Source organism: Anabrus simplex, chromosome 2 (genome assembly GCF_040414725.1).
Source record: "Anabrus simplex isolate iqAnaSimp1 chromosome 2, ASM4041472v1, whole genome shotgun sequence".
Lineage (NCBI taxonomy): Eukaryota > Metazoa > Arthropoda > Insecta > Orthoptera > Tettigoniidae > Anabrus > Anabrus simplex.
The window spans coordinates 1,237,635,386-1,237,660,325 of NC_090266.1; the positions used below are offsets into that span (position 1 = coordinate 1,237,635,386).

Sequence of the window (24,940 nt, forward strand, 5' to 3'; positions counted from 1 at the left end):
TAAATGCTCACGTTGTCCTGTACAACATACTTACATTTCAATGGCTTTTTCATATTTGTCAAAACCAGCAGTCTCCTTCATTACTCGCTTCTTCAGATCATCAAGAATTTTCAAACGCCAAGGCCTTGATAATTCCAAATCAGCAGTAGTAGGATTTTCAATAAACCTGCAAGAAAAAAAAGCATAAAAATGTAATCCCACTAATCCATATTATTTTAGAAGAGAATTGGAAGTCCATAAAGTAGAATTTAACAACTCTACTCAACATTCACTCTCAGTCTAATTTCACACACAGGTCTGCACAATTCAAAGACAGTCCAGCTGCTGGCTATGATCATTAAGGCATCAAGTTTATATAGTCTGACCACATGGTTAGCCGGTTACAGTTCTGTTTGTGAAAAATATTTTTTGGATGACAATCACTGGATTGCATGCCAAAAGAATTTCAAACCTCTCCGTAGTGTTCAAATGGAGTATGAAACTGCTGATGGCGATTCATATGTAGGATGAAAACATTACGCCTTGAGCAGATCCCTTGTTGTTATTCGACACGAGTAGGCTATGTGCTTTCACCCTCTCCATACATCATCATCATCCACCCAAAAGTAAAGCACTCCAACAGGTGTCAAACAGAAAGACCTCCAGCAGGCTAGCCAAACATGTCCTCAGACACTCCTGACAATAAAAGCCATACGGCTACGATAAGTAAGGTAGGTGAGGCAAATAAGGCCCACTTACAGATAGATTGCCGTTTGCTCTTAAAGCAACAGAGATACAAGAATTTGTTTCAAATAAAAAATGTTCCTTGATGTATCTTTTCACCAGATATCACAAATAAATAATTGTAAATGTATACGTGGTTCCCAAATAGCACAATTATGTAATTAATGTAATTGGGCCTTATTTCCTGCTCTAACATGTAATAAGGCCCGCAGTGGAAGAGTACCTTAACCTCATCTCTATGATCAATTACGACGTCAAATTGGAAGAGGAAATGGCATGTTTTGTAGATAAGAAGTGTTAAAAGACATGTTCATTAATTCAAAAATATTTATGTTGAAATTTTAAAATTGAAAACCTTAATATGAAACATTTCACCATGCTAAGTTAAGGAGACCTGAATTTTCTTCTTTAAAATTTACAGGAAGCATAATTTCCTCTCATCTTACTTCGAAAAACCAAGCTAATGTGCTTTAAAAAATTAATCATAACCACTAAATATAAAATTCTTGAAATTTAAATTGCACAAGCATTCAAAAAACACTTAATTTTCAGACAGTCATTTTTAACTTTTCCTTTCCCTTATTTAAAAAACTAAGCTAATTTACTTTAAGATAACATTTAATTCTGTATGAAATAAGAGTCTTTGATATTTTGAAAATGAAGTCTGAAAACACAAACACTTATGAGCAGCCAGGACAAAAATAATCTTCCTTGTCGTTTATAGTCAATCCAACACACATTTCATGCACCCAAACTCGGCAAGTTTCGCAAGCTCGCATGTCCGCCACGTATCCTCCTGGCATGCAGCACAAAACCAGCTTACATCTGGGGTTGTTTTTAATATAAAACTGAAAGCTTCCAAGAGAAATGCTGCTCGGCTTGTAGCCTACAGATGGAGAGGTCATGTGGTCAGCATAACGCTTCCCTTGGTTTTTTGACCGATGCCGCTACTTACAATTGTTTTCACGACGCTGGGATAACGCCATTCCAGATCTCCTGGCCTCCTGGCTTTTATAATTTACGTGCCAATACTGGGAATCGAATCCAGGCCAAAGAGCTAGCATGCTAGAGATCACCGCGGTAGTCTTTAATACAAAAGTCATGTGTAAGAAGATGTCTTCGACTTCAAATTCAGATCAATACCAATGTGTACACTGGATAAAAAATATAAAATTGTTCGCTTATTTAAAATAATTTTAGTCTATTCAGTATATTTGTGAAACTTTAGACCTAAAATAACATTGGGTTAGCATATTTTTGTATTAAATTGAAACTAAATCTTCGTAGTAGCTGCAGGAAATAAGGCCCACATGTTGCAAAGTGTGGGCATTATTCCTTGCATCGTGACCTTGAGGGTTTTTCGATTGCACCATCTTGTGTTCTTTACTAAATTCAATAAAATATACACCGTTTCATTACTCATTTAATGCACTAGTAGATACATGCATTATTTTAATGCTATCCTAGCGCCAACATTCCCTTTTTTTTACTTCCCTTTCCAAAGAAAAGTTATAAAAATGAGATCAACTCACCTTCCCGCGTCTTGACTCTGGCCTAGCAACCAAACACTGAGGAGGGCCGAGTTCTCACTTTCTCCAACAGGTAGCAGGCATAGACAGTAAGCAGACGTATAGGTTCACTACCGACTAAAGAAGCAGTAAATACGAAAATCAAACAGTGGGCCTTAATACCTGCTGGGCCTTATTACCGCAACCTACCTTAAATTTTAAAGATTTACAATATTAATTACCACTGCACACATTTTATTTATGTATACAGAGCCTAATTTACGCATGGGCCAACATACACCATAGTCCAGGGCGGCAATATTTTTGAAATATTTTTAATATGCCATAAGAAATATACTTATAAATTTAATATTCACATTTAATTAAACGTTTTAACTTCAAATGTTGGATGAGACTATTTTTGTTGCATCACATGCATTGCAGAATGTACATTTCTAACTTCCTTATTGTTATGGCACAGATTCATATAATTTCAAAGGCAAGCAACACCTGTTTTGTGAATTTTATTTCAATAAAAGGGCTTGAGAAATGTCTACCCATATGTGGACATAAGTTTGCATTCATCTGGCTAACACAACCCCGAAGGAAAGAAAAAGAAAACGTAAAATGAAGACTTAGAAATTAGAAGAAGCCAAGCTGAAGGAAGAATATAAAATAAGGATACAGAGACACTTACCAAAAGGGGAAATGAATACAGTAGAAGAAGAATGGAAATTTTTTTAAAGATACTTTGCTGGGTGAAGCTAAAGACCTATGTGGAGTAACAGGATCGACCATGAAAGATGGTGGAATAACAGAGCCAGATTGGCTATAAAAGAGAAAAACTGGGCAAAAAAGATGCTAGACAAAGAAAAGCGAAGATAATAAAGAATCTTTATTTGCCATTGATCATATACAATGAAACAGGCTTCGTTAACTGATAATAATTTAGTACTTAATATTACTAAGGCTAAATGAACATACACCTTTTATTAAAACTTAATACTAACATTATGCATTTCTAAGAATTCAGAGGTACCATAAAATGGATTTTCTATTAACCAATCATACATTTTTCTTTTAAAATTACTCAAAAGAACAGACCGTGCAGTATGTGATAATTTATTAAATAATCTTAAACAACTGATTTTATGTGAGTGAGCAGAATAAATGAATTCAGTACTAGGGAAAACATTCACCTTCATGATACTCAGGGCAAGGCAGACATCGACATCCCAATTCACAGGCTGTCAAAAACTTTGGAAACCTACATGATAGAGACCAACAGGGAATTTGACAACATTCTGTTTTGGTCTAGATATGTGGATGACACATTAGTAATTCTAGACGATTGAGTTAGGAATGCAAGGGCTACTCTAGATGTACTTAATAACAATGACCCTCAGATAAAATTTACTTTGGAATCAGAAAGTAATAAATCAATTCATTTTTTAGACTTGAAAATCAACAGATTTGATTCCTCTTTTGCTTACAGTATTTTTAGAAAGACTACACAAACGCCAGTTACTATTAGACAATACTCAGAGCACCCACAGAATCAAAAAACTCTACATACAACAGTTCAGTAGAACGGGGCTTTCAGGATCCCCATAACAAAGGCTAATTTGAATAAAGAACTTAACATAATCCGTTCAATGGATAAGTCTAATTAGGCCCGGTTTCATCAACACATGTTAGTACTTAACAAGGTGTAAAATCATTTTAACATACGATTTAAGAAAATTTGCGTTTCATCAACAACTATTAACATTAACAAATGTTAAACTGCGTATTAAAGTTAACATCAGCCATTTCCAATGTTAAATGGCTAACATTAGCGTTTAGCAACCTGTTCCAAAATGGCTGCTGTGAATCTCGCTTTCGATGCGGAATGGCTCTATTTAGATCTTTTACAAAACAATCCTGATCGAAGAAGAGTTCAGCGACGTAATGACTTTTGAAAATTTGACGGATGCGGAATTTCTTCATAGATACAGGTTATCGAAAATAGTCGTTGCTAAGGTTGTTGACGAAATTCGAGTGAGGTTAGAATATCCTACGAAGAGAAACTTAACCTCTTTCTCCAATGTTGCAGGTACTGATAATATTACGATTTTTTGCTACTGGTTATTTTCACATAATGGTCGGAGACAATGCTGGAATTTCTAAAGCCACTGTTGGTAGAGTTGTTTGACGAGTGTCTGCAGCAATAGCATCCATGAGGAGGAGGCATATAACATTACATTCCCTTCAGTAGAAGAGCGTCAGCAAATTATCCGCGACTTCTATGAAATAAGCCGTTTTCCTGGTGTTTGTTCTAGGTGCAATAGCTTACACACATGAAAGAATCCAATCACCTGGAGGCAATTGGGCCGAAATATATCGTAATCGGAAGGGATATTTCTCTGTTAATGTTCAGTTGATTAATGAGCCTAACCTCCAAATCAGGGATATACTTGCTAGGTGGTCTGGTTCTGCACACGACAATACAATATTTAATAACTCCCATATCGGAGCACAGTTTGAAGTTGGACAATTAACGAAGTGATTTTGTTAGGTGACAGCGGATACCCGCTAAAAAAGTACCTGTTAACCCCATTGAAACCATCGCGGACTTTCTCCTACGCCTCGTCCTTTTGTTTTATCGTCAAGCCATCCGTGCGCTTGCACTCAATAACTTATATACATTTACTAACTAATTCAATTAACAACTTTTTCGAAGGAGGAAAAATTAGAACTACGATTCCGCTTCACTTCTCGTGCCATATTTTACAGCTGTACGCAAACAAAAGCGCATCGGAACGCGCTGTAAAACAGAATGTTCCTACCACTGCCTCCTTGATTCGCACCGGTTCGCAATATTGGGAGAGTTAACAGTCGATTAGTTAACATTTCACAAGAAAAGTTTGATGAAACGCAAGAAACCTAGCAAGATGTAAAAATTTTAACTCAACAATGTTGAAGAGTGACAATCTGGCAACACTGTAACTCACATGCCAGCAATAAAAAAATGTCTCTCACAAAAGTATATCCATCAGAAAAAGAATGTTGCCCTTCGAGGCATGATAAGATGATGAAAGTTGTCGTCCCAGCTGTTCTTGTACCTATGATCTTCAAGTACTATCACGAGACCCCACTGGGGGGGCATTTAGGCATCTTCAAAACCCATGAAAAGATCCGGGAAATGTTTTTTTTTTTTTGCTAGGGGCTTTACGTCGCACCGACACAGATAGGTCTTATGGCGACGATGGGATAGGAAAGGACAAGGAGTTGGAAGGAAGCGGCCGTGGCCTTAATTAAGGTACAGCCCCAGCATTTGCCTGGTGTGAAAGTGGGAAACCACGGAAAACCATTTTCAGGGCTGCCGATAGTGGGATTCGAACCTACTATCTCCCGGATGCAAGCTCACAGCCGCGCGCCTCTACGCGCACGGCCAACTCGCCCGGTGGGGAAATGTTTATCTGGAAGGGTATGGACGGTGAAATTCGTGAACTAGTAAAGGCTTGTAAATCCTGCTTGCTTAGTAAACCCACCATGTCTACCAAGGTAGGCCTTTTGTCTTCTCATCAAGCGTCGCGCCCAATGGAACGCCTGTATATTGATTATGTAGGACCCTTCCCCCAGTCAAAGGGAAATGCCAACAAGTTCATCCTTGTATGTGTAGATGGTTTTACTAGATTTTCCTGGTTATTTCCGACTAAGCTGGCTACCGCTCAGTCCACCATTACTTGTTTAAATTCAATCTTTGCTTCTTTTGGTCCGTGTCAATATATTGTGTCTGACAATGCCAAGGCTTTCACATCTAATCTATTTCGTAAATTCTGTTTTGATCTGTCCATATCTCATGTGACTACTTCTGCTTATTATCCCCAACCATCTCTTGCCGAAAGAGTCAATCGTAATCTCAGGTCGGCCCTTATTGCTTATCATCATGAAGATCATTCTAGGTGGGACACGTCCCTGCATTGGTTAGCTTTTGCTTTGAATTCGGCGGTTCATGAATCTCATAAGTTTACTCCAGCTTCTTTGATGTTCAAGTTTGTTCCCAACACGCCGCTCTCTAACCTCTGGTCTCTGAGTGACATTCTACCTGAGACAATAGATCCAGATAATATTAAAGATCTTTGGAAGAAGGCTAAAGCCAATCTTAAAGTGTCTCATGAAAAAGTTAGGGAAAGATATGATCGTGGACGGAGACCCACCCATTTGAAAGTAGGTGACCAGGTGATGGTCAAGAATTTTGTTCCCACGGGCAAGCTTGCCCCCAGATTTCATGGGCCGTGCGTAATTCTAGATTTTCTTATGCCGGTCACATTGTTATTAAGCAATCCAGCCAATGAGAGAATATTTTGGGCTCACCTGTCACAGGTGAAACCTGTGTAATGTCTATGCTAACTTGCTTTGTGTATAATCTTGAAAGAATTAGGAAGGTTATATTGTTTTGGGGGGGGGGTTTCAGTTTGAGTCCTTTGGCTCTTTGAATCATGTTCCTTGTATTTTAGTATTCATTGTAAAACCTTTCCCGACCAGCTAAACTGCCATCCTGTACTTGCCATGGCCATTACCATGCCCCCGTCTCCTGCTAACATAAAACAGTGGCTAATGAAAAACAAACCTCCACGCCGCTGGCCCATCAACCTCACCACAAAGACTGTACCCTAAAATTATCTGGTCCAACAAAATTCTGCCGCCGAAATCTTAATGTTTCAGTGCCCCGCAGCAGCGCGGCGCCGTACCGCCACTGAGGTGGGGTATGGGCCCTCCCCTCTCCAGTGAGGCCAACCAGGGTACGGCGAGCCGGAGTCCTCCTCCCAGCCAAGGCTGATGTGCGGCGCACAACCTGCATCTTGCCCGCGACCTGTACGTTCGCCGCGGGCGCGGCGTGCTTCAACTCCACTACTCCTCTCATAGTGCGGGCGAGCGGTATCTCAGGGTACTTGAGGGGTCCGAGCGGCCTCCTCTGGACACAAGCAGCGGCGACTGGGCTGGCCATCAAACTTAAACATTGAATGTACTTAATCAGCTACATGGACATTTCATACCTACATTTTTGAATTCAACGACAATATCTGGTGGACTTGGAAAGTTTTTCTTCACTTTCAAGAATTTAAAGGTTTTCCTTCTGAATTCAACTTCTACAAGCATAAAGACATTACATCAAAAGTAACCACAAAGAATTTTGAAACTGGATCCAATCATTTAAGAAAATTTGGTTGTAAATACTTCTGCAATTAACTTCTATATCAACATCATAACTTGGACCTTATTTTAAAACAAAAGTTTATGTTCTTCTGTATTACCCCTTGGAGGGACTTTTGGGGGGGGGGGGGGGGGGGAGGTCTGTACTGGGCGGTACACCTCCGCTCCGCTAATTCAAACATTGCGCCAGTTGAAACTCCTCTACTGGAGGAAGCCTGAACTTTAACTACAGTGTTAATTCTCAAGTTTCTCAGAAGATGTCCCTACTTGTAAATTTTGAAGTTTTCTGAACTGCGTCGTTTTCGATGTATTTTGTTTTGCCTGTAGTAACAAGTGTGGACATTCTCTTCTAGATGGCACTACTGAAGGACTACAATTATGCACCCTAGTGTGAAGTGAAAGTACTGTGTTTTTGGAGAAATTTTGGGTTCATAAGTTTGTTCTTTGTTAAATTTCTTTCAGTCATTGTTTAAGTTCGCAATATTAACCCTTTCTTTCCGCCAGTTTTGAATTTGACCAATAAGGAATTTCTGTAATTAATTTTCCACCAATAAGGTGTTTCTTCTTCATCTGGTGTAGTAGTTTTTGCCATTATCCAATAAAATGCTTGTGGGCGGGTGTTATCATTCACGAAACGCCTCGAACTTTCCACAAGGGTATATAAACTGCTGATTTTCGGGTCTCCGGGCCACTTCAGTAACATCTATCATTGTGTAAATTATGTAGCAGGGGGCGGGAAGCGCCTCTTTCTTCGAGCAGCAGTTCAACCACCAGGTAATGGCCGTTTTATAACTTATTTTCTTGCCAGCTCAGCAGTTTAACCCTCGGGGCGGGTTCGAAATCTTTACCATGTAACTTTCCTCAAAAATGAAAAAGACTTTTGATTTAAATTCTACCTCTGTAACTACATATTGGGATAGAGAGTGCTTAACCCTCTCGAGCTCCCACTCATATTGCTTTGAGGTGAACTTATTTTCACAACCGTTTCTTCCCGTCTAATGTAATGTAAATCGTTTTCTTATATAATCACCTCTTTAGTATGGGATTAGCCCTTGCATTAGCGGCCTAGTGCCAAGTAGGTTTTAATAAGGTGTATTTGGAGTGCAGTTTTGCCTCCTCTCAAGTTGGTATTGTGGAGGCCATGTAATATTTCTGTTTCTTCACTGAATAGGCCTCAGTAGGTTGGGTATTTTTTTACCCCTGTGTGTATGTCCTTGGAGGACAGCTTGAACGTGGAGTTTGGTGTGGCCTTTGATAGGCTTGAACTTTAAGAGCGGGTTGCTCTTTCTTAAAATTTGTTTCTGCGTGCCTCGAGGAGGCTTTACTGTGTAATTGGGAGCAAGAGCTCCTGGGCATGATTGGGGTTTTCTGCCCCTTTGTTGAATCTTGTATATCGTAAAGTTGGGCTAATTGCTCAAGAATTATGTGTCTGGCTCTCGGAGCCCAAATCCTGTAACACTGTAATTGTACATTCTCGTTTTGTTGTTCGGCTACTGAGTACCTGTTATATTTGTTATTTCTTGATCTTGAAAAGAAAATATAACCTTGTTAAATTTTAAATTAACTTTAATTTCGTAGACTGAGACCTATTCATCCCAGCACCTTCTTTCACCTCTAACTACCACGGATAACTCCGTAACAATAATAATCAGTGGTATTGCATAATTCAGCCTCAGTCAATACTGTAGATCAAACCCACATTCCAAATCGGGTGGGTATAGATTTAAATGCAACGACTGTGGGTGCACATATCTAGGTCAAACAGGACGAAACTTTAAAATTAGATATACCGAACATGCTAATGCCATAACATATAACAGGTTTTCTGCGATAGGCCAGCATATGCACGATCTGAAGCATAAATTCACATCTATAAAACAGGACATTGAGGTCTTGGAGAACTTAGTGAAAGGAAGTTTGCTGGATGTTACGGAGTGTTGCTATATCACCTGGAACAGTATTTTAATCCAAACCTTGATTTTAATTTAAGTGAGATATCTGAAAAATCAAATATTCTATTTGACATTTGACTTCGTTATTGAGTTTTTTTAAAACGTACATGTCCCGGTCAATAGTTCGGTGTTTCATATTATGAGTAATAGCTTTGCTAGTTGCTTCTTACGACCACGCCCTCCAGAGCTCCAGCAAATTTCCGTCCCTCAGTTGCTCCTCCCACTTTCCCCTACTTCCCATCTTCAATCCCAACCAACCTTGGACACTTTATTTTTATCACAACCCTGCTCGCTGTGCTTCTTTGCGCTTCGCATGGACAGTGAACTTTTGAGGTGAGTCACGTAGAAACAATTACGTTATAAGACGCAATTTTATATCTTGCTTCTCTGGTGAAGTGGTAGTTTATTACATTCTTATTATTACAGGTCCGCACTGAACTGAGAACGTTGTACTTGATAACATCTCAAAGGACTTATTGCTCCTTTCCACCTCATTAGGACTACTCCATTAAAGGGACACTGTAGTTTTTATTGACTTATTTCTACTACGATACTACATCAAGTTTTAAGAAGTGCGATAAATTAAGCACATGGTGCTTCAAGACTATTCTATTTTAATTTGTTGTTCTTTTAAATCCACTTTATATCATAAGTGAGCAAACCGGTTTGCATATGTTTTTATCAGTTTATGGCATAAGACTCGCAAGTCTTGGACTTGTAGAAAATATGAAATAAGAGACAGTATATTTTTAACACAGTTTCATGTTGTTAATATGGTTTTAAATTGTGATCAATTTGACGTTGATAAACTTATTGTCAACTGTCAATTTTTCTATAAACTTCCATCAGCTGATGATGACGCAGAGGGGCATCTAACTAGTGCAGAGTGAAATATATGTTGTAATTAAATTTAAGCGACAATTTTTATGTATTGAATAAGGAGGACCCAAATTATAATAAAAGTTGAGATATGCATTAAACATCAACAACGGTGGTCTTGAAGGTACAGAAGGGTGACAATCAGCCAGAAATCATGGTAAATGGCACTAAGCTGGACAGTGTCACAGAATTTAAGTACTTGGGTAGTATAATGTCCCAGGATAACTTAGCTAAATATGAAGTAAACAGTCGAATCAGCAAAGCAATACATTATTACCTCCAAGTAAGACATCTACTATGGGATAAACAAGTACCACTCAAAACCAAGATGACACTGTATAAATCATACTACACCCCTATCCTCACATAGAGCATGGAAACCTCTACATTAACAAGAAAGGACAACTCAAAGCTCCAAGCAGCAGAAATGAAGTTCCTACGCACAATGATCCAGAAGACCAGGAGGGATAAAATCAGGAATGAAAAAAATCAGAGAAGACGTGTAGGACTGGAAGACTCCTTATTCCAGAAGATCCAAAAGGCAAGACTGAAGTGGTTTGGTCATATGAAAAGAATGAGTGCCAACAGGTATGAAAGAAAGGAGTATGAAGGCGAAATAAGGGGAAAGAGACCAGTGGGAAGACCTAGAGAAAAGTGGACAGACTTAGTGAAGAAGGAGGTAGAGGATAGAGGTCAGGATTGAGAGCAGATTGTGAACGAAAAATGGGTCATGGACCGAATGATGCAATCCTTAACTTACCTTTGACCAACAGAGAGTGTGAAGGAAACTTCTTCAGCATTGACCTTATACCAGAAAATGAAACCAACCACACCTTTACTGATTTCTGAAGTGTTACATATTTTTGTGTATCTTTTTTTTCCTTTTTATTTGTTTAAAATTTGTATAGTGATTATTCCTTTCATTGTCTTCCTTTCAAATATTTTCACATACACTGGCAATTTCAGGTGATTTGGTGGAATATTTAATCCATTAATTTCTGAGTAGAAACGAAGCAGCAATCGACAATTCTAGCAAGGACTGCAGAACTTGCCACAGCTCACCGGCGTTGAAAGTTTAATCCACCATAGCAGAGTTGGAACACGCTCGGTTGGGGGTTGTTAAGCAATTATATCATAAATGCACTTAGCAGAAGCTGCACCCAGGCTATTAACTGTGAGAAATCGCCACCACACCCTGGGAACCGAAACTTTCTAAATTTTCCATGCATCTTTATTAGACACAGAATCCTGAGATGCACGACAAGGAATTACAGGGTTAGACCACGTAGAAAAATGGTTCAGCCAATCAAATTGCTCAATTTTTAAGCGCCAAATTTTCCCACTGAGAACATTAGTCCATTTTGGGAGCTTGTATAAGGTTGCAACATCAACTGGGCTTCTTCTTCTTGTTATTATTATTATTATTATTATTACTACAAGTTGCTTACGTCGCACCGACACAGATAAGTCTTATGGCGACGATGGGTCAGGAAAGGGAGTGGAAAAGAAGCGACCGTGGCCTTAATTAAGGTACATCCCCAACATTTGCCTCATGTGAAAATGGGAAACCACAGAAAAACTGGGCTTCTAATGACTGTATCAAAGAGAATATAATTTTTAGTAGACTTATTTAAATTGATTAAAACATAATTGAAATACTGTCATCGTGTGCGACTGATCATGTGTTGATGGCATGGACAGAAACGGAAGTAAGGATTTGCTGTCATCAAACAGATAGCTGACCCTTTAGTTTAATGGAGTCCACACCAAGTGAATTACACAAAACAGTATGATTGTACACCTACTTTCAGCTCTGTACCATGATACCAGCAAAAATAGGAACAACGGACACCAGCTAATGAATTGTCGAAGCCCCTGGATTAATTTGAGGTGCTCTGTAATACACAGGAAGTTTGGGTTAGATCCACGTAGTCAGACCGAAGGTTTATAATGGAGAGGTGAACCAAACCCTCAGGCAGTCAATGTGCAGTCAGACAGTCAGTGAGCAGTCAGTCAATCAGTCTAGCTCAGTCTCAGTGTGATCAGCCATTTGCATATAAAGTATTCCTTTGTGTCCAACCAAACTCGAGTGAACGCCAGGCGACCGACTATTCAGGACTTACATCAATATAAATTGGAAATGTAAGTAAATGCTCATAAACTTCATTTATTCACTTTCAGTGGAGAGGATAGACTCTGATGATGATGATGATGATGATGATGATGATGTGTAACCGTACGTATGTACGATCCCCGAATTTTTAGGTTAGGAAATTTTTGTATATAGTTTGTAATGTTAAAATCATGTAATTTTGTTTATTTAGAATGTAAAAACGTAATATTATAAGAAGAATGTGTAGTTAGGGAATGTTGCATATGTGCATCATTATATTTTGTATAAATTTCCGTTTGGGTAAGAGTCTGTAAATATGGCCTAGCCGTAAGGATTGTGTAACCGGTAAAACTGCGACTATATCGGGAAGGACGGTTGAGGTCTGTTGAATGTGTTGCAACAAGTGGCTTGGAAACATGGGGTACGGCAGGTGGTATAGACTGAAGAATTGGAGTGGATCAATGTGGATGTACGTGAGTGGACGTTCGATGTCACATCAGACGCACGATAGCCAATGCGAGGGCTCTGTTTTAAGCGAGGTTGGCTTGACTGAGTGACGCGTCAAGAAGTGCCTGTGAGAGCATTGCTACCAGTAAACTTTCCAGGACGCTATAGCCACGTGTAGCAAGCCTATATAAGCAGGTACGCTTGTGCGGCAAGTCATTCTAATGCTGTTTCTGATTCTAATACTGATTGTGTTTCTGTCTCTGATTCTGTGTGTTTCTCACTCGGACCGGCGCGCGGGAGTTACTTTGCGCATAGTCCTAGGCAATGTTGTATTGTTCTTGAGTATCGTTTTCGGAGTGAGCACGCTATATGTTGCTGATGCTAATGAGTTTCTGGTGGCTGTTAGGTCAAAGACGCTACTTAAGTGTTTATTTGTAACTCCAACTCTGTATAATAGTTGGACTACAATTCTTCGACAAGATTATGTACAGTGGATGTGGTGATGCATACAGAATCAAGATTCGGTAGTGGATGTGTGTTTGAGCACAGAGCTGATTCTCGATAGAGGAAATCGTCGGCCGAGTATCCACTTTCAGTTGCAGAAACCTGAGGCGTTACACCAACCTGTGCGGCACTCGAGAAGAACTCAAGACGTCGATGAAGTGTGTAAATAAGGTTAGGGATGCTCTTCGTAAAGAAGGTTGCATCTGTACGTAGAGAAAGTCGTCATACTTTTCTCTACCAGAATACGATTTTTGTTCTATAACAGTAGTGAGTGTAGTGGGACTCTTACCTGGAGGTATGTTAAGAAATGTATATATAGTATCAATAATTTTATTGATGGTTTGTAGTGTGTATATTTGCCTTTGTAAATGACAAACGAGTAGGTCTCGTCAAGTAATGATTTGGTTGTTGTTAGTAGTGTGTATATTTGCCTTTGTAAACGACAAACGAGTAGGTCTCGTCAAGTAATGATTTGGTTGTTGTTAGTAGTGTGTATATTTGCCTTTGTAAACGACAAACAAGTAGGTCTCGTGAAGTAATGATTAATGTTGGTCGTAGTTGTTTGTACGTTGCCTTTGTGGACGGCAATCAGGAGGGGGTCTCTTTAAGTGATGATTATTGTGGTATTCTTTATATTTTGTTTATTATTTTGGGAGTAAAGTCCTGGTATCAAACTTGCAGTAAATCTTTTATCAGTGGAGTGAGGATGAACCTGGCATGCTACCTACATCTAATTTCAGGGATAAACAGGTAAGGTTATAAAGTAAGTCTGGAGCTTCGTCAGCCTGATGACCATCGCCTTGGGAGAGGGAGGTACTCATTGCTCTACAAAGTTATATATTCCTGTAATTGTTTTACAGGTGGCGCTCATTACCTTCGTATTTATACTTATTTCACTCTGTTCATTCATTATATATATTTTTATTATTTTTTGGAAGTCACAGATGATGATGATGCTTGTTGTTTTAAGGAGCCTAACACTGAAGGTCATCGGCCCCTAATGGAACGAGATGGACGACATGATATATGATATTTAAAATTTTAAAATGTATCCACTGACAAGAGTTAAAAAAAATGGTGATGAGAAAATGAGTATGAGATTAAAACAATCAGTGGATCTAAGTCGCAAAGCCTTATTTTTAATAAAATAAGACACAATACAGGAAAAAATAAAGGAATAAGGCATTGCCTGGAAGTGCAGATATATATATAAAATTTACAGTAGATGTTAAAATAACACATTAAAATACCCAACACAAACTAAAATGAAGTCAATGGGATAAAAGTGCAATTGACACAAATACACTAGGACAACCATGTGAGATTTGTGCTGGACAAAGCGGAGGCGGGACAGGTTTCTCTCCGGGTACTCCGGTTTTCCCTATCATCTTTCATTCCAGCAACACTCACCATTATCATTTCACAGCATTTATCACTCATTAATAAATCACCTTGGGAGTGGCGACCCCATTGTAATAACAGCCTATATATGTTTCATTCATTACATCCCTGACCCGGTCAATGACTGGAAAACAGGTTGTAGGTTTTCATTTTCACACTAGGACAAAGGACATCATTAGACACGATAAAACAGACCACTATCTCTCATAAAGCGGATGACGAGGTCTGCTGACTGCTTGTCATCTCGCAAGATAAGAGAGATCGTACCCGGGAAGTTAAGACTAAGGCGAAGATCGACCAGGTCCACACACTCCGTAAGGATGTGTACCACGGTAAGATGGTCGCCGTGGGTACACACCGGAGGGAGTTCTCCTTTCAAAAGATGCGAGTGAGTCAGGATACCATGGCCGATCCGAAGATGACATAATACCACGGCTTCCCTCCGCGAAGCCCGAAGGAAGTCCTCCATACCTTCGTTGTTCCTTTTATCGCTCTCAGCTTATTGGGAAGTGGAATGGCCTGCCACTCCATTTCCCAATGTGACATAACCAGATGTCTCAGCTGAGTGTGAATATCACTTGCTGGAACTTGAAAGGCAATGGGAGCAGTGTAACTGCCTCCTTGGCAGCCTGATCTGCTAATTCATTTCCCTCTACATCCATGTGGCTTGGGAGCCACGTAAACGTGATTCTGGTGCCAGCATCCGAACACCTGGCCAGCAGGTCCTGGATCCGCTGCACTAGAGGGTGCCGAGGGAAACAAGCATCAATAGACTGGAGCGAACTCAAGTAGTCAGTACACAGAAGAAAGTGTCAGCGCTCATTGGACAGTGTGTACCGCAGAGCTTCATAGATAGCATAGAGCTCTGCTGTGTACACACTACAGGTTTCCGTAAGAGCAAAAAGAAACCTATCATTGTCGATAACAAACGCACAGCCCACCTTCGTTTCTGTCTTTGAACCATTCATGTGGATGACGACAGAACCTGGATATCGGCCAACAACGGACAGGAAGAGCCTCCCATTAATCGAAGGGTCCGTGTTTTCCTTCAGGCCAGTGTGCAGGTCCAGGATTATTTCAGGTCGCTGTACTACCCACGAAGGTACCCCACTTGGTTGTCTGACAAGGAGAGGAAACGAAGGTACGTGAAACAACCTGTAACTGCTATCTAAGCATATCCCAACCGGCCACATTGCTCGAGGACAAGCAGCATAAAGCAAACGGTTGCCATTGTTGAATACGCAAGGATAGATTGGATGAAGTGGCATCTGTTGCAAATTAGCAGCATACGAAAAAAGCATCTGCTGGCACCTCAGGTGTAAAGGCGGCACACCAGACTCAGCGAGCAGGCTAGCAACGGGGCTTGTACGAAAAGCTCCCGTCACCAACCTAACCCCGCTGTGGTGGATTCTGTTCAGCTTCGCAAGAACGCTTGGTCTTGCTGAGCCATATGCTGCACTGTCATAGTCTAACCTGGTTAAAATGTGTGCCCTGTAGAATCGTAGGAGCACTGCACGGTCAGCTCCCCAAGTAGTGCTGCTAAGAAACTTCAAGAGATTAAGCCTCTTGGTACATTGCACTTTTAGCTCCCGCATGTGTGGATCCCATGATAATTTACTGTCAAAAATGAGCCCAAGAAATTGGTGTCAACCACGGGAAGAGCGACATTTCCTAGAGGAAGTTCAGGATGAGGGTGAGGAGTATATTAACGACAAAAATGGACAACAGAGGTCTTTGCGGTAGAAAACCGAAAGCCATGTTCTAAGGTCCACTGCTCCAACCTCCTAACAGCTTGCTGTAATTGTCGCTCTGCGACTGCCATACTACGCGAGCTATAGTGCAGAGCAAAATCGTCCACATATAGTGACGGTATTACTGCTGAAACAGCAACAGTGACAATACCGTTTATGGCAATCGCGAACAGAGTGACACTAAGAACCGATCCCTGTGGGACATCATTTTCTTGAACGTGGTATTGCAAATATGTCCTCCCTACTTAGACACGGAATAAACAGAGGGACAAAAAATTCGCAATAAAAACTGGCAAGTTACCTCAGAATCTTCATTGATGCAGGACTGAAAGGATACCATCATTGATGCAGGACTGAAAGGAAACCATATCGCCATGTGGTGTCGTAGGCCTTCTCTAAGGCAAAGAAAACAGCTACCAAATGCTTTTTGCGGAGAAACGCATCCTGGATAGAGCTCTCCAGGCGTACCAAGTGGTCAGTGGTGGATCGAGCGGCTTGAAAACCACACTGGTACTCGGACAAGAGTCCTTGTTTCTCCAGACACCACACAAGTCGGCGATTTACCATCCTTTCAAATAGCTTACACAGGCAGCTTGTAACACAAATAGGTCTGTAACTACCTGCATATTTAGGATCTTTGTCAGGCTTGAGGACAGGAATGATGATGCCCTCTCGCCAATGAGACGGAAAGTCACCCTCCATCCAGATTTGATTGAACACACGAAGGAGATATAGAAGACTGTCCTCACTAAGGTGTTTCAACATCTGGTTATGGATGTTGTCTGGTCCAGGAGATGTATCCTTGCAAAGGGCTAATGCGCTGAGGAGTTTCCACTCCATAAAGGGCATGTTATAGTCCTCTGCAGCCTGAGTGGCAAAACTGAGGTGATGACGTTCTGTCTCCAGCTTCAGAGCGAGGAAATCACGATGGTAATTCCCAGAGCCAGACACATCCGCGAAATGGTGAGCTAGATGGTTAGCAGTTGAGTGATTCAGTGACGATATTGCCTGCAATGGAAATACCCGGTACCGAAGATGATCCATGATACCCGAAATACGTCGAAGTTTAGCCCACACTTGAGATGATGGAGTTTGTGATGTCATAGACCACACATATCTCTCCCAAGAAGCTTTCTTACTTTGGTGAATAAGGACTCATGCCTTAGCACAGAGTTGTTTAAATGTTATCAGGTTGGCCACAGTAGGCTGTCTACAGTAACATTTATGAGCTCGACGGCATTCTTTGATAGCTGCTGCTATTGCTTCGTTCCACCAAGGAACGAGTTTTCGACGAGGAGTCCCCGAGAAGGGCGGAATGGACACCTCAGCAGCAGCAAGAATAATTTGGGTTATGCAAGTTATTTCCTCACCAACGGTCCGACTGATATCGTCGTTAAAGACAGCTAGTGATGTGTACTTTGGCCAATGGGCATGTTTAAGAATCCATCGAGAGGGAGCTTCGACGGATTTATGTTTCAACAAAGTAAGGATGATGGGAAAATGGTCACTGTCACAAAGATCATCGTGTGTGTTCCACCGAAACAGCGGAACCAACGTTCGGCTGCATAGACTTCTGTCTATGCGAGAATATGTGCCGTAACGTACACTAAAGTGAGTGGGTTCCCCTGTGTTCAAAATACATAAATCCAGCTCTGTTACTAATCTTTCCAGCTCTCGTCCCCTGGGGGACGTCTTAGAGCACCATATGGGGTGATGGGTGATAAAATTGCCCAACAAGATGAAAGGAGGTCGAAGCTGATCTATAAGATCAGTGACATCATTTACGTTAAGAGGCTGGTCTGGTGAAAAATAAATGTTACACACTGATGCTATGACAGGCAGAGGTACCCCCACCGCAATTGCTTTCAGTGGGGTCCATAGAGGAACCTCTTTGTTATAAGTATCAGAACGGACAAAAATGCCTACGCCACCAGACGCCCGGCAGTTCCCAGTTCCCTGGCAGTTCCCTGGCAGTTCTCAGCCGGCACAGACTTCTGGTTGGTCAAAGATGAGATGGTCCCCCCCTTCGAGCTTTTACTCTTCGCGACGTTGCTCGGAGGAGCAACAGTCGCCTTGGGCGCAGCGATCAGCACAGGTGACGATGTTGTAAATGATGAACCTGGAAGACTCTGAGCTATCATGCTATAGTCGAGTGTACGGGCAGGTGTATTTGTGGAATTAAACTTACGGCACACTACATGGTAGGAAAGACCATCCAGGGTCTTGATTTCTTGGATCTTCTTCTCATTCAGATATGTCGGACAGTTCTGATCCCAAGGAGAATGAAAACTGGAGCAGTTAGTGCATGTGTATGGAGTTGTACACTCCTCTGCGCAGTGAGCTACTCATCCACATGTTCCACATACAGACTGATTCGAACAAAGAGATACCATATGTCCAAATCGCTGGCAATGATAACATCGCATAGGAGGCGGGATGTACGGCCTCACATCGCAACAATAAGTTCTTACCTTGACTTTCTCTGGTAACACTGACAACTTGAAAGAGACAATGAAGGCACCAGTGGCAACGTCTTCACCGTTGACCTTGCGCGTAATGCGCTGGATGTGTGTCACGCCACGGCTGTTCACGTCTTCCATCAACTCGTCGTCAGTGTTCAAAATAAGGTCGCGGTGAAAGATGACTCTGCGAACGAGATTCAAAGACTTATGCGCCTTCACTTTGACGGGGATTTCGCCAAGGTGCTCGCACTTAAGCAACTGATCAGCTTGCAGTGCTGTACGAGTCTCCAAAAGCAAACTACCGTTGCACATTTTCTTGAGGTCCTCAAGTATGCCGTAGACGCCTTCAATGTGTCTCTAAAAAGGATCGACTTTACCAGCTTAAAATCATGCCCATCGGTTCTGGTAGCGACCAGAAACCTAGGGAAGCTGGATCCCATTCCTTCACGCTGCGCATGTTCACAGGGAGTTGAACCTCTCAGGAAAGCAAAAGTTAAAGACTTTGGTGGGGGACCATCTTGAGAGGGGCGACTTCGTTTCGAAGCCATGCCCAAAATCATCCTCCTCGAATGCCACCCACTCCGATCAGGGGTCTCTGTAGCCGAACCAAGCAGCCAAGGCAATACCCACCTGATCATAGCAGGTACTGCCCGGGGTCTGATGTTGGACGATGCCTAATACGGGATGACTGAGGCAATGAGCACTAGGACTCCCTTACTCCAGTCACCCAAAATAGCATGTACCCTATAGCGTGTACAGATAACTAAATAAACAGAAAAAAAGAATAAATAATTAATAATATGTCCTTCTGGCATTCGGCTGTGCGGGGACCTGTGTTGTCAGGCGGATACTACTGCCCAGGTACATGGCGCTCCCACTTGCAAGATTCCTGGGTGGTCAATTGCAGGTTTTTGAGTGTAATCGGACACGAATGAGGCCCATCTCTGAGCAGCACGCACATCATCAATTTTGAAATTGTCTACATCTGACCCTCGGAAAAATAATATAAAACAAAGAGGGGACCATGGCCACATGACCCTTTCAGTCTCCTTCTACGACAGGCAGGGATTACCTGTGAATGTATTCAACCCCTCCCATCCACAGGAGGTCCAACACATTATACCAAACTGCAACTCATGTCCGCACCTAGGTCACCCCTTTTAGTCGACTCGTACGACAGGCAGGGGATACCACGGGTGTATTCTACATATGCGTCCCCCACCCGCAGGGTGTAGTGTGTTTGGTCCACGAGAGGTATTTTATTTCCCTCAAGTCCACTCGCAAGCTGGTAAGGACGCCCCTATCCACCACCTGGGACGCGCCACGTGGGAGTATCACCTCTCCCACTGCTATGCCAGCGTAGTAGGTTTGTGTAAGATATGCTCAAAACAGATGACTTTCTTAGCTTAATGCGCCATTGTCCTAGGCGATCTCATAAGACAATGTGCAAAATACAAGGGTCGAGTTGTAAGTCATGGCAATTATTCTTTTTCTCGCGAACAGGAGACAACACGGAAAATCTAAGATATGCATTTGGAAATATAGAGCATGTACTTACGCATAGTGCCTGAAGACAAATTCTGACTTCAGGAGATTCTCGTAGGAAAGTGACAGAACACAGGCCATTGGTAAACATTGTTTTATTATGGTATATACAGCAAATACACACTACTACATACTGAACCCGAGTGACATAGGTCCATAGTCAGTCATGATTTGATTGATAAAATAATATATGGTACATTTATTGAAATACAGAAAGTTTATTCCGTACAAGCTGTGTTGAAATAATAAGTTGGGTACGCGACGGACTGGAGCTGTAAGGCTTAGCCTGGCACAACAGCATTTAGCTGCTTCACAGCAGGGGAGCCCATTCGTTTGGCGACCAGGAAAAATACAAGTCCACAAATAAGTCTTGGTCAGAAAGAGAAGGGGGTAGTTTGAGACAATGAAGGCTTGCAACACGTGCAGTGCGCTGGGATATTTTGGGCGAACGGAAACTTCCGCGATGTCATGAATTCCAGGAAAGGTTGAATGGAAAAGTACAGCGGTTTCGACGACATTCGCTAGCCTAGGTTCGTGCAGTTGGAAACTTAAATCACGTGACCACTTGCAGGCCAATCACAAAAAGTTGATGGAAGACTCAGGGATACCATCTTAAGAGAAGGTGGATGAGACACCGATGTAACTTCGAAAGTAATCAGTAATAAATTATTGTGAGTACACGGATCAATGTAATGAACTTATTAGATGTCACGCATGGAAAAATAATCGATAATTATTGGCAAATTAAATAAACTGAAGGATGGATTTCTTGGAAATCAGACAGCTTGAATGTCATTGGCTGAACGAAAACCACGTTGTAAGGGACGCTTCCAAAGGCGCGAAATGTGAGGAGCTAAATCCACCCGTATCTCCTAAATCTATGAACGTCAGGAGTTCATATTTAATTCAGCAAATATGCTAGCGGAGTGGATTATTTTTATATAAATGATAACGTCCAATTCGGAATGCAAGTGCCGATATTAAAAATCCACCCCTCCATCATGGATATGACGTCAGTTAATGCGCTAGGGAAAGCTTCGTCAATATATACGAGTGCATAGGACACTCATTACCCCAGTCCTACCAGTCTTAGCAGTTGTGCTAGTCTCGCTTGATTTGAAATTGTACTTCAAAGCTGAACGACCGTCCGCAGCTGAATTCAAACTTGTCGTGCTTACAGTAATTCAATATGTATTGGTGCGAGCATCCGCCTGTACTTATAAAATGTGACCGCGCTCGAAAACCGTGAACTGAAAGTAGTTAACTTAGGACAGTGTGTGCCAGTTACAAATATCATAGTAAAGTTAATTAATTGCATTGCAAGAGTGACTAATATAAAATTCAACTGCACAGCATTAAGTGCAAGAATAGAATACTGTGTGACGAACAGTACCTGAGAAATAATAGCCCGTACTTAGGAGGATCGAACCGCTATCATGAACACTTCAAGAGGGAAACCTGCATCGGGCTATCACGTCGGACAACATAAATCGTGCCGGGCGAATAATTCGACACCTCGTCGTACGTGTCCATGTCCTTTGTGCGGTAAATGGACGAAGCTTAAAACAGTGTAATATAATAAATCTTGGGTCTAGGGTATTAATTTGTTTTGTAAAAGTCAACTTTTCAGTGTTAACATTGTCAATGGTGAAGTAGTGTGATAGTTAAAGTATTAGTGTAAAAATGATAATGTGCCAGGAAGTCACTTGTGAAATTACGCCATCAAGAATGGGCGAGTAGAACGGCAGAATGGGGCCATGATGGTCCCTTATCTGCCAAGCTGCAATGGATTACCAATAACTAAGATGAGTACCAAAATGTAAATAATATTTGGGAAATGTTAGCGTGATTGGGAAAATGGGAATAATTTGATTAGACTTGGTTACCTTCTGTAACAAGATGGGTCGCTTAACGATCCCATCCTAAATTTGTAGCACGGACAGTATTAAGTAATAATAAAGTAAATAAGCGGGTCTTTTTATGTATTCAGTTTGTAGTAGATGTAAATTTTGTAGATATTGGGTAGTACGTTAAATCATGCATGCATTCATATTTCTTTGTAGTCAAGAATAATTTTTACATTTGATTTTGTTATCATAGTCTAATAGACCCGATCTGTGCTTTTCTGTTAGTCATTTTGACGAGTTATGTAATGACATTGAAGGAAAGTCCAGCCTTGTCATGCCAGCTGTGTTTTGCTGTTGATCAGTGTGTTCATATTTTCAAAGTGAAGTTGTTAAATTTGTGAGAAGCGATATTAATCATAATAATAATTCATGAGATATTGGAATTTTAGTGAGCAGTGTGCAATAATAAAATTCAAGTGATAAGATGTTGAGTTTATCGGGAATCATTTAATGACGGGATGTCGTTTTTAATTCGGAATTAAAGTGTGTGATAATTTAACTTGATCAATTAATAATATTGAAATGTAATATCGGTGCTAATAATCCGTACATGTTAATGAACGTGTGGTTTAAATTACGGTCCAATATTTTTTTAAGAATAAATGTCGTGTCTTAAAGTTGCAATTCATTAGCCGGAACACGTAGGACTAATATTACGAAACCATGATTGTCAAATTTTGGTAAATATAATTTCAAAATGTTACGATTATTTGTGGAGAACGAACTAAGGCGTAGATCAAAATGAGATAGAAAAATGTTAAAGAATCTGCAGACAGTTAATAAAAGGTCGTACGATGTCAGAAGTGGAATTAATAAGTCAGTTGATAATTCTGTGAGAAATAAATGAATCAATGAATATTGAGATATAAAGGGATATAAATTCCGTATGAGAAACACTTAGCATATTGAAATGAGTGTAAAATGTACGGGCAGTGCCACAGAGAAATACTGAGTTACGTAGCGGGTAGAATTCGAACCCGTGACAGCATGTACGAAATAAATAGACTGCACCGCTATTCATCGAGATACTACGGATCTAAGGATAATGAGAGTTCAGATTCCACATAAATGATCGTATATTGTAATCATTGTAATGATGAGTGATGACATTCATGATGCCGTGATGATAATAATAAATATTGCAGATAAAAGGTTGGACCGTGTTAATTAAATGAGCGTTGATAAAGATGTTAAACGGGAATCTAAATGATAATATCCAACCGATAATAATAATAACAACGTTAGAACGATGATAAATCATCGCGGTCAGATTAAAAATAATTGTCATAATAATAGTAATGACATCTTTTGGTTGATCATTGAATAATTGTAATCGCAACCGATATCCTAATGCATTTTTGGCAGAAGTGACCGGTTCATTAATAATAATAATAATAATAATAATAATAATAATAATAATAATAATAATAATAATAATATTGAGTAACATTAATAATAATAATAACATCTTGAGTGATGATAATAATAATATATTGAGTCACCTATTCATTAATAAGAAGAATAATCGCCAGAGGGATATAATAACAATAATAATAACAGTAATAACCATTTGTGTTTGCGTCCCGCATAATAATGACGATATTAATCAAACGTGACAGTGCCAGGAACCGTTGAGTAATAATAATAATAATAATAATAATAATAATAATAATAATAATAATAATAATAATAATAATTTCAAGGATGATAATTTCGTGGATAAATAAATATTCTGACGATAGTGGATTAAATAAGTGGTGACAACATCCCTCTATTCGAGTAGTTTGAATAATAAGAATAATAAATATTATAGTCATTTGTTACCTCGTTATCGTACGGTTTCCGCACAGGACAAGTTACAGTAATACATAGTGTGTTTGTTTACTTTGCTTGCGATGCGAGGGGAGGTCTTCGGCACGGTATTTCCCACCGCTTCTCGTTATCTCATCCGTGGCAGTAGTTTACTGAGGCTACTTTGTAACATTTCAGATCATGTGTAAATAAAATATAAATGTTAATTCAGTGGTATGGCATCAGCTGGACATCGTAAGATAGGAACTGTCCGTGTAATCCATTTTCGTAATTCACGAGAAACATTACCCAGTCCGAGTACCAGTCTCGGAAAAAGGTATATAGCCGGGGTACGTCATCTTGGTTAAATCGAGAAGCCGACCGTAACATGGGTTATGCTCGGGCTCCCGATAGAAGGAAACTATATCCTTGAACAACGGTTCGATTCAAACGTAATCGATACATAAGTTATACCCCATTTGTAATTTCTTTCAGGAGCAACCCAGCAACATATTGATACCACTTGCGGTATAGCAAGTGATTTGTTTATGTAACGTGTGTGAAAATTTAAATATCATTGCCAAATGTATCAAAGTTTCGTACGTCGGATGGCGTAATAAACCGCTCTTCTAGCCATTATTTCAAAGGAAACCATTCTCAATCTTTTCATTGTAGTTAGATGATACCCTTTTTAAAATTAACTGTCACTTCCTAGTCCTATCATGGAGTCCTTAAATTCAAGTTTACAATCGAGCTTT

General features: G+C 40.4%; 1 protein-coding gene across 5 annotated transcripts in view; it reads right to left on the reverse strand.

Moving 5' to 3' along the window:
• The window catches only part of Pex23 (peroxin 23), a 986,852-nt gene that overhangs the window by 491,409 nt on the left and 470,503 nt on the right, over positions 1–24,940 (reverse strand). For all 5 annotated transcript variants that reach the window (XM_067142270.2, XM_067142269.2, XM_067142271.2 and 2 more), the window contains one exon: positions 35–166. In XM_067142270.2, coding sequence (XP_066998371.2) covers positions 35–166 — 132 coding nt within the window. The remainder of the gene's footprint in view (positions 1–34; positions 167–24,940) is intronic.